Source organism: Sabethes cyaneus, chromosome 2 (assembly GCF_943734655.1).
Source record: "Sabethes cyaneus chromosome 2, idSabCyanKW18_F2, whole genome shotgun sequence".
In the NCBI taxonomy this organism is placed as follows: Eukaryota; Metazoa; Arthropoda; class Insecta; order Diptera; family Culicidae; genus Sabethes; species Sabethes cyaneus.
Window position 1 is genome coordinate 194,995,106 of NC_071354.1, and position 12,912 is coordinate 195,008,017.

General features: G+C 42.9%; 1 protein-coding gene across 1 annotated transcript; it reads left to right on the top strand.

Moving 5' to 3' along the window:
• Positions 1-3,546: 3,546 nt before the first annotated feature.
• Positions 3,547-9,028, top strand: LOC128738893 (mediator of RNA polymerase II transcription subunit 14). Its single transcript, XM_053834359.1, has 6 exons — positions 3,547-3,919; positions 3,987-5,421; positions 5,481-7,530; positions 7,588-7,802; positions 7,884-8,612; positions 8,674-9,028. The coding sequence occupies exons 1-6, from the start codon at positions 3,765-3,767 to the stop codon at positions 8,872-8,874; spliced, it is 4,785 nt and encodes a 1,594-aa protein (XP_053690334.1). The 5' UTR covers positions 3,547-3,764; the 3' UTR covers positions 8,875-9,028.
• Positions 9,029-12,912: the final 3,884 nt, after the last annotated feature.

Below are 12,912 nucleotides of genomic sequence, written 5' to 3' on the forward strand. Positions count from 1 at the left end.
AACATCCGAGGTACTTTTTCTGAGTTAGCAACTGAAAGAAATCCATTGTATTATAAAACGCTACTAACATAGGCTTTCGTTAAGAGACCATATACCGTTTCATTTATTTTCAGATACTTTTCCTCGATCAATTTTTTGTGCATTTTTTTGGATACTTGATCAAAAAAAAATATTTATACGGGTTGGTCATTACAGACATCGAGGGTAGAAAGAATTTGTCTAAATTGGTCGCGTAAATTGCACTTTTATTTACTTATTACGTATTTCTCAATAAATTCGGAATGGTAAATTTGCAAGCCTGATAAATTTCTCATAAGTTGATATTCAATCGTATAAATTCGGATTTGATTTCAGGAGCCAGTTGCATTAACTTACTATTGTATATAATACCCAGGTAACCAGTAAGTACTAATATGAGCAGTAAAGCAACCGTTCATTGATACTTCTGGTACGATTTGCTCACGTTGCTGTATTTTAGCTTTTTGAATGCATAGTTGTTGTAAGTCGTTGTCTATTCAAATTCTTCTTGTCATTAATCATCTGCAAATAGGCATAGCCAGCACTAAGCAGAAAATCATTTCGTACATTTCGCCAAAGCAGTTAAATGGACGTATTTGAATTGCATTGGTAATGCTATTTGGTTACCCGGGTCTTTATAGGTAAAATTCGCTTACAACTATTCCCCAGCGCAGGTTTTGAGCTTCGAATTTTTCTGGATACATATCAGTTCGTAGTTATTATTTGTTACTTAAATATTCATATGAAATTGCCAACTGGGAGTTTTAGGCTACTATCCTTTACTCGCCCTTACATCCGCTGCTCTGGAATTCTCGTCAACAACCTAACAAACATTTTTGTTGAAGATTAGCTTACTCAACTATTGTATAGCTAAAACGAATGGAACAAGCGGTTAATAAGCTGCTGTACAACAAAAATGTTCCTTGGGTAACACACATCCAACGAGTACGGGGTCTGCCAAAAATTCGATGATTTCTTTTAGGGTTTCTGTAGAATACACTGCAGCCTTTACTGGTAGCTCATCCGGTATTCTCGCTATATGTCCAGCCCACTACAGTCTACCGTGTTTTGTTTGCTTCACAAGTACGTCAGAAACCTGGCTGGTTTTTTAGCGTGCGGTTGACCAAGCTGGCGCCTACCAATGGCGCAAGATTTTGGGAGCACCAAAAAGCAGGCGAGATAAGGCACCAATCATATGTTTAGTAAATTGCCCAATATTTCTCAATTCCATCCTATTGATAAATATTGGGCTTGACAATCGCCCAAAAGTTCAAGAAGAGAGGAAATGTGACTCGGGATCCGCCAAAGATAAAGACAACACAAAATGACCGCTTAGTTTAGCTAGCAGAGTATTTCAAATATGATGAATAGTATCCCAAGAAAAGTTCGATTTCACTAAAACCAGATCGAAATATTTTTTGATATTTTGCAGTATCATATGCTCAAAGACACCACGTGTTCACCGATTCACTTTGTTCAATTGTAAACTACGTTACCTTAATTGCCTAGTGATGCCCTGTTGTCAGCCGCTACCCGTGTCTTTATCTCAAGGTTCATCTAGTTGTCACTTATGTATGTGGGTGTTTAATTGGTGCCGTTATTCGAAGTTTTGTATAGCTAATTCGTTTGATAATAACGACGAGCGTCGTCAACAGCATAAAGCCGAGATGGCTCGTGTTGAGTCAAACAAGGGTCTCCATTCAACTCGATCTTCGGCCACTCGCGCCAATTTCTAAGAAGTACCAAGTCGCTTACTACTTGGATCTCGCATGTTGGACACCTCACAGCTCTCTTCTTGGTGGTGGTGGTTGTCACATCGCTGAAACTTACTAGTATTGTTGTCCGCGGTCATCTACTATCCCAAATACACGAGCTCATCTACCAATTCTTCTAGTTCGTCGCCGTCAACGGTTATCGTCCGTGAGAGGCATGCGTTTGCACACTTTGAGCCTGAATCGTAAAAATTTGGTTCGCAGTAGTGCGAGCTCCCATGACTACTACTTACTACTTTACTAGCCGAGCGCCAAGGTGGCTCTTGCCGTATTAAAAACTCCTCTCCATTGTATTCGGTCCTGGGCAATTCGTTGCGCGTCTCGACACACGCAAGTCGGTTTCAATCTGGTCGAGCCATCTAGCACGTTGTGCTCCTCTATTCCTGGTGCCGGTGGCATTCTTGAAGAGAACGGATTTCACTGCACAGTCGTTCGGCATTCTTGCGACATGGCCCATCGTAGTCTTCCAACTTTCGCCAGGTGTAAGATGGGAATCTCTCTAAGTAGTGCCTGTAGCTCGTGATTCATACGCTTCCGCCACTCTTCGTTTTCCGTTTGTGCTCCTCAAAAATAGTCCGCAACACCTTTCGTTGAAATACGGCAAGTACACGTAGGTCTTCCGAAAGCAAAGTTATAGTTTCAGGGCCGTAGAGGACTACCGGTCTGATTAGCGTTTTGTGCATCGTTAGCTTTGTGCGACGACGTATGTTCCTTGATCGAAGCTTGAAGCTCCCATGAAGCCCGCTTGATAATTCCATACAAAACTATGTGTTATCGGTTACAACCGGCGTAACGAGATCTGGGTGAATGCCGGTAGACGGTGTTTATACGCGTTTGCTGCAGCAGTCTAGCCGATATCACCTTTCTTGTAGATGGGTTTAACCAAAGCGAGTTAAAATAGATGATCTATAGTTTTCACAGTTTGTAGAACAGAAGTGCGCGGAACGATTGGTTAGCAACCATCGACGTTGTTTATACATTCAACAGTTGCAGCTTTGAAAATTTCGGTGATCGTCAAGGGTAACCCAGCGGGGGTGAAGAACAAATTTGAACATCAGAAAACCTCCCTTGACTAATCTTGGGTTGAGCCTGGTTTATCTAAATTTGCACAAATTTTAATCGAACTCTTGTTAAAGTGTTCATAAATTAATTCACTCAGGTTAACTCAAATTATTTTTACATACGCAGTTTTGAACCGCTTAGCATGCTCTTGTACGAATTAATTTATCAAGGTACGGGCATCGCTCATCTAAACAACCTAAAGTTCAGATTAAATTAAAGCAATTAATTTACCTTCTAAAGCGGGGTACGCTGTTGAAAAGAAAACAGCTCAAGAAAAAATCTTGTTATTTACTGAAGAAATTTTGACAACTCCAATACAAGCAACCACCTGACATTTTTTCTTGTGGTAATAATTGCGCGTTCCTATTCGAAGGAACGAACAAATATGAAACAGTGACTTTTCTTGAATTCCCAATCCCAGCCCTTTCAACCCTTTTGCTTGGGTTATGCGATCGGGCCGAATTTGTTTGATGTTTTACACAAATTTTGCATGCAAATCATGTAAATACAAAGCTGTGTAACATATACTTTATTTGGAATAAAAATGCCCAAGCGTGTAATTCTTTTTGACAACACTACACCAGCGAAAAAATTGCATTTACATTAAAAAACTGGCAGCTCTGACAAATCCAAGGCATAAGTCAAAGTGAAAATGCGACGGTGTTTTTGCTTGATTTCAGTGAAACAGCGCTGATTACAAAAATTAGAGCATATAATAATCAAAAACGGAAATTGAGCAGTTTTAAAGTGTTCAATAATGTGTGCCTGAAAGTTTAAGAATAAAATTTGCGTTTTCAAAAGTGTTTTCGGCACTGAAAAAGACATTTTTCTTCGGGCTATTTTGCCTTCGTTTGCATCTGCAGGAAGCGTCACAATTTATCTAAAAACGATTTCAGCGTAAAAAAATTAACTATGGCACCGCAACCACTCGAACAGGGTGGAGCCGTTACTAGCTTCATCCCTACCGGACAGGAAATGACCCAGCGACAAAATCTAATTCCGCTGGGCAGGCTAATCGACTTTATCATCCAGCGAACGTACCATGAGTTAACGGTACTGGCGGAGCTGTGAGTATAATTAATGAAACATTTGCAACTAGAGCATATTGATAATTGCTGGTTCCGGCTTTTTTAGGCTGCCCCGCAAAACGGACATGGAGCGCAAGATTGAAATCTACAACTTTTCTGCTAGTACTCGGCAGTTGTTTATTCGCCTTCTTGCTTTGGTAAAATGGGCTAATTCAGCATCCAAGGTTGATAAGTCGGCTAAAATCATGGGGTTTCTTGATAAGCAATCACTTCTGTTTATCGACACCGCTGACATGATGTCTCGCATGGCTCGCGAAACATTGGTCAACGCCAGATTGCCCAATTTTCACATCCCAGCAGCGGTGGAAATTTTGACTACAGGAACCTACTCGCGGTTGCCATCGATCATTCGGGAACGCATCGTGCCTCCGGATCCGATTACCCCTCTGGAGAAACGACAGACTTTGCAGCGACTGAATCAGGTTATTCAACATCGATTGGTCACGGGAAATTTGCTTCCGCAGCTGCGAAAGTTTAAAATCGAAAATGGTCGCGTTACCTTTAAAGTTGATCATGAGTTTGAAGTTTCGTTAACTGTTATGGGAGATGGACCGAACATTCCCTGGCGTTTACTTGACATCGACGTGTTGGTAGAAGACAAAGAAACTGGAGATGGTAAAGCATTGGTGCATACTCTACAGGTAAACTACATCCATCAGTTGATTCAAGGTCGTATCGTGGACAGCCCGGATGCGTTGGCGGAAGTCTATAATTGTTTGCATTACTTCTGTCAATCTCTGCAACTGGAAGTTCTCTACACACAAACGCTTCGATTGATGCGAGACAGATTAGATGATAACATTCATGTTGACGAATATATCCCTGGGACAAAGTTGACTGTTTCATACTGGCGTGAACTAACTAATAAGGATCCAAAATCGGAGTTAGGATATCGTTTGATGATTCAAACGGACCAGAACGATACAACCAAACAATTGGCTATTTTACATATTCCTTCGATTGGCAGTAAGGAGGCGGACATTGCTGATCGCGCCGTTCGGTCCGATCTCCTTTCAATGGAACGTCTTCTTGTACATACTGTTTACGTCCGTTCCCTAGCTCGTTTGAGCGATCTAAAAGCTGAATTCCAACTTTTCCTAAAGGACGTTGATTATAACATTCAAGGAACACCGGCAATGCTTACGGTTCCGGTGCTGAGTCCATGTCTACGGGCAGAGCAAATTTATATAACTGTCGATACACACACCGGGATGTTACGCTGTCATGTTCCAAAACATTTAGATTGTCCGATTATGCCGGAAATGCAGCTAGCGCTAAACAATGATCGTAGCAAATTGCAACACTTGGTTTCGGAATTGCGCTTTTGGATTACGCAAAGACGCTGTGAGAAAACCCTTCAACATTTGCCAGCCACAACACAGGAAAGGCTTCCACTGGTGTATCCCGCTGGCCATCCTATCGAACGAATCAATCCACACAAGGTGTACATTCAATTATATCGGCATTCGAATGTTATACTGGTAAGATTAGCTGGTTTTCATGTTACGTGATTTGTGTACAGCAAGTCTATTAATTACAGATTGTCGAACTAAAGGAACGTGATGGTTGTCCCAATGAAATGACCTACATTTTCTATTTGGTATTGGTTAAGCCCTCTTCGGTGGAAGATAGTCAATCGCAAGATGCAGACCATCACTCATCTAGCGGAACTGTTGGTTCTTCCAGCCAATCTGGCCCCGGATCGGTGCCCTCTGGGGGACCGCCGAGTGTTTCAAGTACAACAGCTGGTGCTATTTCTTCTTCATCGGCAATTGTTACAGCCGAGCATGACGGAATGCCGAAAATGTATCTTAAAGTACAATCGTTAATCGAATTCGATACATTCGTTGCCACCCATGGTCCAGGCACCTATGTAGAGGAAACAGCCGGCGGTATGAAAAGAAAGCTACTGAGCGGAGAAGGTAATACTCCCTGCAAACAGCAAAAAACCATCTACCCGGCGTATTTCATTCCGGAATTGGCTCACGTGGTGGCAATGTGTGACGAGAAGCTACCATTTGTGGCATTAGCCCAGGAGCTTACTCGCCGCAGAATACCACACGGTGGTTTGCAAGTCGAAGCCAATGCTACATCTTTGGTGCTTAAACTGTTGACTTTACCACAACCGAAACCTCCGCTCGTGCCGGCAACAGTGGCATCCAACAGTTCTCAAACTCAGGGCAGCAGCCAGGATCAAAAACCGCCGGTTGAACCGAAAGTTGTTAGCGTACCGAAAATTGAAAAGGATGTCTGGAATGCGCTTCTTGGACGATTGCTTTCGGTATCTGTTCGAGCTCAGATTAATAAAGGTAATCAAACACGATTGTGGACCACGGAACTGGTATTCTATGGCACTCCGTTACCGAGCACTCATCATAAAGAGCAAGGAATGAGAAGAGCAGTCTACTTGCAGTATGACATGCTCCCGGTAGATTCAGTCGATCGTATTGTGGATATGATATTGAACGATTGGTCGAAAATCGTCTATCTCTATACACTTGTGCATGATTTTCGCGAGCAGATGCGAAACGACAAATATAACCTGCATAATATTGTAACCATCAAATCTTACAGCTACACCAGTTTGCTTCTGGCCTATGGACCGAATAAGGAAGTCAACGTTAATATTTACTGGGATATTGAGGCAAAGGAGTTTAAAATGGTGTTCACGGGAGGAAACAGTGCCATCAATGCCCATTCGATGATGCGCGATCAGCTGCAGACACATTTGAACCACAATTACGACCTTGCTCAGATTGTTCATTTACTGCACGAGACCTACCAACCATTAAGCTCGATTGCTAAGTTACCAATCATCCCGCATTTGGCGATCCTTCAGTCGCCTAAGATACCGGTTCTATCTTTCTGTATTATTCCGCAGTCACCAACTCTGCTGAGGATATCCTTTCAAGGAGTTTATTGTCTGGAAATTCGTTTCCGTGGCAGTGGCTTGTGTTCGATTCGAGATGGTGCTTGTAGTCGCTTTGATCGCAGTCACGTGGTCGAAGAATTTACTCCAACTCAAGGCTTGAAAGGTTTCCTGTCTAAATACGTTGATGAATCTGCTGTGTACCGAAGACGATCGCAATCCGAAGATGATAACCCACCATCGCCAATCACAATGGAAGATCCTCATGGGGGACCGTCTTCGGTTGGATCCGCTTTTCTAGGCGGTGGTGGTATGCGAGGTCCTCAAAGTCCTCGCGATCCCGGCCTACGATTTGCTGCCCCTCTTACACCGCCATCTGGTTCGAATCCGCACACGCCGGCCTCACCGCATCCCCAAGGAATGGGAGGGGGCAGTCAAGGCAGCCAAAGTCATCCCAATTTCAACATGACTTCTCCACCAGCTTCGCATATGCCACATCCGTCACCAAGCGGAGGTCTCATGCCATCGTCACCGTTGAATCCGCAGCCGAGTCCCATGGCTGCTCATTCGCCCGGCCCCAGCAACATGCCATACATGCAGTCCCATACTGATGGAAGCCCATTTGCAGCTTTGTCGCCAGCTGCTTCCAACTGGCCAGGATCTCCCGGAATGCCTAGGCCTTCTCCACGTCCCGGGCAGAGTCCGGACCATAAACCACAAAGTAAACTTCTTATTATTCTTGACCAAACTCTTATAATATTGATTTCATTAATTGCAGCAACTCATCACAACACGTCCCGTGTCCTCCCGGCACGTTCGTGGGCTGGTGCAATGCCAACACTGCTGACACACGAAGCATTGGATACTCTTTGTCGTGCAACCGTCCATCCACAGAAGGAAATTCCTGGCCCGGAGCTAAGTCCTTTAGAACGGTTTCTCGGTTCGGTTTTCATGCGCCGGCAGTTGCAGCGAATCATCCAACAAGAAGAGAATGTAAGTTTCTTATTTCTTCTAAAGACACAAAACTGGCATTATAATTGTAACTGAACAATGCAATTCACGTTTTTTTTACAGCTTACAGCTATCACATCCAACGAACCGGGAGTCGTTTTATTTAAAGCGGACTACCTGCAGTATCAGGTGTTCTTGAATCCGAACCACATGCAGTCGCTACACATGAAGATTTCTCTCGCCCCGTTGGGCCCTATGGACAACAAGCCGTCATACCAGTGGACTCCAGAAGATCTACAGATTCTTGAACAATTCTTCGACCAACGAGTGGCCGCTCCTCCCTATCGGCCAGCCGTCGTTACCAGTTTCACTCGCATGGTAAATCTCCCCGCTCAGGTGCTAAAGGATTTTATTCAAATTATGCGACTGGATTTACTACCCGAGCTCGGTCAAGGAAACAAATGGAATGTACAATTCATCCTGCGTATGCCTCCATCGGCGACCCCAATTGTTCCGGTTGGAACCACCACGATCTTATCTCATCGACAGAAAATTCTATTCTTCATCCAAATTTCTCGGGTACCCTACCTGCCAAACATGGATTGGAAGGACACAGTTACTATGCTGCTCCCGATGGTCTACGACATGACAGTGAACCACACACAACTGGCGGAACGTCGTGAACAGGTCACGCAACAACTGACGAGTGCGGTCAGTGCTCATCTTCGACGATTTGTCGAGTGTACTGTGCTCCAACCCGGGGAATGTTCCCTCTTTCCTGCTGTACGAGATTTACTTATGAACCTAACACTTCCCAATGAGCAACCACCGCCAGGACAGATGCCCAATCAGGTACCTAACTTTAAATGCGTTTTTTATGAGAATCTATAATGGTGACAATTTATTATAATAGATCGGTCCGATGGGTGGTATGGCTCCAGGAGGCGGTCCTGGCCAAATGGGTGGTCAAATTGCGCCTTCGCCCGTTGGCGCACAGGTTGTGTCAAGTCCAAATACGATGATGCACTCACCGATGCAAATGGGAGCTGCCGGACAACAGCCGAACTACGGTGGCGTGCAGTCGGGAGGTCCCGGAGCTGGAGGACCAAATTGAGAAGTACTTGAGTGGAGGTTCTAGCCTGTGGGCCCATGCGAACGTGCGAATCCCAAGATTATACCACCAAATGGTAACGTATGAGCAGGGATAAAATAATAATATCAAAACTTAGCTACTAGTGTCAAACATCGTAAATAGTTTTTCTCTGAAATAAAACTTACCTATATCAATTAAAAATGGCTCAATGTTTTATTTCTGTAATAAGTTCTACCAGAAATCACATCACATGCGGCACTGATGAAGTGGAAATCGATAAACGAAAGAATATCCGTTGCCAGATTTAGAACACGGGTTTAGAAATTTAATTTTACTACAATCCGGTGCTATGCGCCAACAGATACTGCCGACCTGCAGAAGAAAAAGAGCTACGTCAGCTGAACAGCGTGGTTGAGAAAATCATGAAAGGGGACGTTCAAATCCACTTGGGCGACTGCAACGCGAAGATTGGCTCAAACAATGCGGACCTTGTTCGAGATGGTGGACGAATTTGCATACCCCGGGTGTCGTTGATAACGTCGGATAACAACTACAGCAGAGAAATACGCAGACTTACTCTTACCGGAAGTCGTGCTTACTGCGGACTCCACAAGACCCAAAGTCTGGTAAGCTTCATCCCTTAGGACCATCTTTGGCGGTGTATAGAGGAGAAAGATGAACCACGAGCTAACGCTGGTAAAATGGGCAGGATATGTTGTGAGAATGCCGGATAACAACCCCGCAAAAATGGTTTAAGATTCGATCGAATCCGGTTGGTACCAGACGCAGAGGTGCGCAGCGTGCTCGATGGTTAAACAATTTGGAGCATGACCTGGAAAGTGTGGGACAGTCAAGAAATTGGAGACGCACAGCCATGGACCGAGTTAGTTGGCGGAACATTATATCAGGTCAAACCCTGAGGGACAGCGAGCCAGGATAAGTAAGTAATCCGGACCTTGCACGCATTATGGGACGCCACAGCCTAGAAGAGGTGAGCGAAAACAGGAAGCTGTTTACAGAGTTCTGTAATAATAACTACATACATGGTTATTGACGCCCGCCCAGTTAGCTCCGGGGTACGATGCTGGCCTAACAAGTTAGCGTGGTATGTTTGAAGCTCGACTGGGCGGTGCCGCTACAGAGTTAATAGGATCTTTGCACTAGCCCCGTAATTTTCCAGTACTCTAATAACCGGCTACGAAGTCTGTCGATAAAGAAGGGTCAAGTTCTGAAGGACGTTTATACCCATGGCTTTGCTTTTAGGATCATTGGTGGATCGCTTTTTCCGTTGTATTTCCTGCGATGGCCGAACAGAAAACCAAACTAACCAGAACCACATCTGCAACAGCCGTGAGAATCCCGAGGTATAACGGGCTTTTGTCAAACATCTTAAATCCCGAGCCTCAAAGCTGCCACCTGTTGTAACTGTCAAAAAGCAATCCAGCTTTTTACGAACCATAATGGCGGACGTGTTCGTAATATTTGAACGGTATTTTTGACAATTCCCTAATACATCGCACGTTTTTTTACGGTAAAACTAAAGGAACGTATACGGAAAGATAACGTGCGATATATTAGGGAAATGTCAAAAATGCTGTAAAAATATTACGGACACGTCCGCCATTATGGCTCGTAAAAAACTGGATAAAGCGGCATTAATAACGCCTTCACCAGGACCAGGCACGAAACCCTCGACTATGTTTGCTCTTTGTAGTAAGTTTGTCATAGAGGATAATTCAATTATTATCGGTGTAAATATCCAAAATAGGACACTGCCTCTAACTTCTGATAATAAATAACAGAAGTAAGCGCAAGTGTTTCATCATGCGCCATGCGCACCCCATCGACATCTCTATATCGAGCTGCAGTGAACGTCAGCGACAGCATGTCCTGGGCTCAAAATTTGACAGCGGGCCCAAATCAGACTGCTGGCAGTTGAGTGAAACGTAGTGCTTACATGCTGTCTCATTTTCGCACACACGAGATGTTGGCGGCGAAAACATGGTTGCCTGCCGATGGGGTGGCCATGCGTGAGAGTATGCTTGAAACTATCAATGTTTCCCTGTTGAATACAACAGATGTCGTTACTTTTAATTTTTTCGAATTAAAATGTCGCAAACAGGGCTTTTCATAAAGCCCTGTAAAGGTACATTTATAGCTTTAGCATCTTTAGCTTTTTAGGGCACTCGTATGGCTGCCCAGATAACACAAAATCGTAATAGAAAGTTCACATTAAATCGTTTTCATGTCAATTTCATATTGGAGTTGTATAATGATTAGAGTATGTCAAATCGAAGTGAACAATAAGTTGTTTTGCAGTCGTGCGTGTCTTCATATACAATTCATGACTGTGAATTATAAAGCAGGATAGACAATTGCAATATTTGATTATATCTATATCATATATTCAGGAGTATTTAGTTGCGTGTTATAAAAACTGCGCAAAATAGAATTACAAATAGTTGTCAAAATTTTCGCACGTATATCGCCTCCACTTTGGTACATATATGCTCTTATATGGCGTGAAATATAACTTTTTCGTTCAGATATGATTTCGTATACCTCAGTTGCAATCGAGATATACAAACCAAATGGTTTACTGGGTGGTAGTAAGATGCTATGGAGAGGTATCCAGTTTTTCACGAGCCATAATGGCGGACGTGTTCGTAAAATTTTTACAGCATTTTTGACATTTCCCTAATACATTGCACGTTTTCTTTCCGTACGTTCCTTTAATTTTACCGTGAACGCGTGGAAAGAAAACGTGCGATGTATTAGGGAAATGTCAAAAATGCTGTTCAAATATTACGAACACGTCCGCCATTATAGCTCGTAAAAAGCTGGACAGATCCGACTTATTTACAAGTATACCCAGGTAACCAATAAGCATTAAAATCAGCAGTAAATCAGTCGTTTATTAGCATTCCTGGCGTTTTAAACTGCAGGTTGTTGTTTATCAGCTTTTTGACTGCATAACTGTTGTAAATTGGCATCCACAATTCTATTTAAATTCTTTTTGTTGGTAACTAGCTGCAAATAAGCATTGTCAGCACTATAAGAGGGCTAGCAGTAAAGTAGCCGCATATTTTGCCAAAATAGCATTTAAGTAGCATTTAAGGCAACTTTAACGCTTATTGGCTTGCTTTTAAATTGCATTGGAAATGCTTATATGGTTACCTGGGTATCCAGCTTTTTGCGAGCCATAATGGCGGACGTGTTCGTAATATTTGAACAGCACTTTTGACAATTCCCTAATACATCGCACGTTTTCTTTCCGTGCATTCCTTTAGTTCTACCGTGAACGCGCGGAAAGAAAACGTGCGATGTATTAGGGAAATGTCAAAAATGCTGTTCAAATATTACGAACACGTCCGCCATTATGGCTCGTAAAAAGCTGGATTACGAACACGTCTGCCATTATGGCTCGTAAAAAGCTGGATACCTTCGAACATTGTACACCGGTTATTTCATGACAGTTTGTCTGCGCTGTCAGTTTGGCGCTGTCAAAATGGCGCCGAATGTCGACTTTTTCCGAACATGAGTCGACAAAGCGAATAATAAAAAAATAATTTAATGACATGGCTGACTGTGTCGTTAGTGTGTGCTTGGTCGTGGTAAGTATTTTCTTTACATCATATCTAGTAGAAATAATACAATTTGGCCATTAAAATGTATCGCAAACAGTTGCTCGTCGAATAGTGCATCGCGGCATTGTATTAGTTTTTGAAAAACGATCTTTTTTTGTGGTTTTTCGAGACTGCAAAAACGAAGTTAATTTTTTTTTACATTCTGTCGCAGATTTTTGTTAACGAAATCTGTCGCCTCTTTCCTCTGAGTGCAGCCTGTGCATTGCACTGTAAGTGAATTCTCTGCATGCAGGTAGAAAAATTTGTTCGCTTTATCAAAAGCAGAAAAAAGTTCAGAATGTGCATTGCAAGAAATATGGAGAAATCTAAACTTTTTTTTTTGTATTTGTTTTTTTTTGTCTGAATCAATAATTTATCCGACAGACGAATCGTGCGATTAATTTTTTTTCTCTTTTTTTTCTTTGCAGCTTGT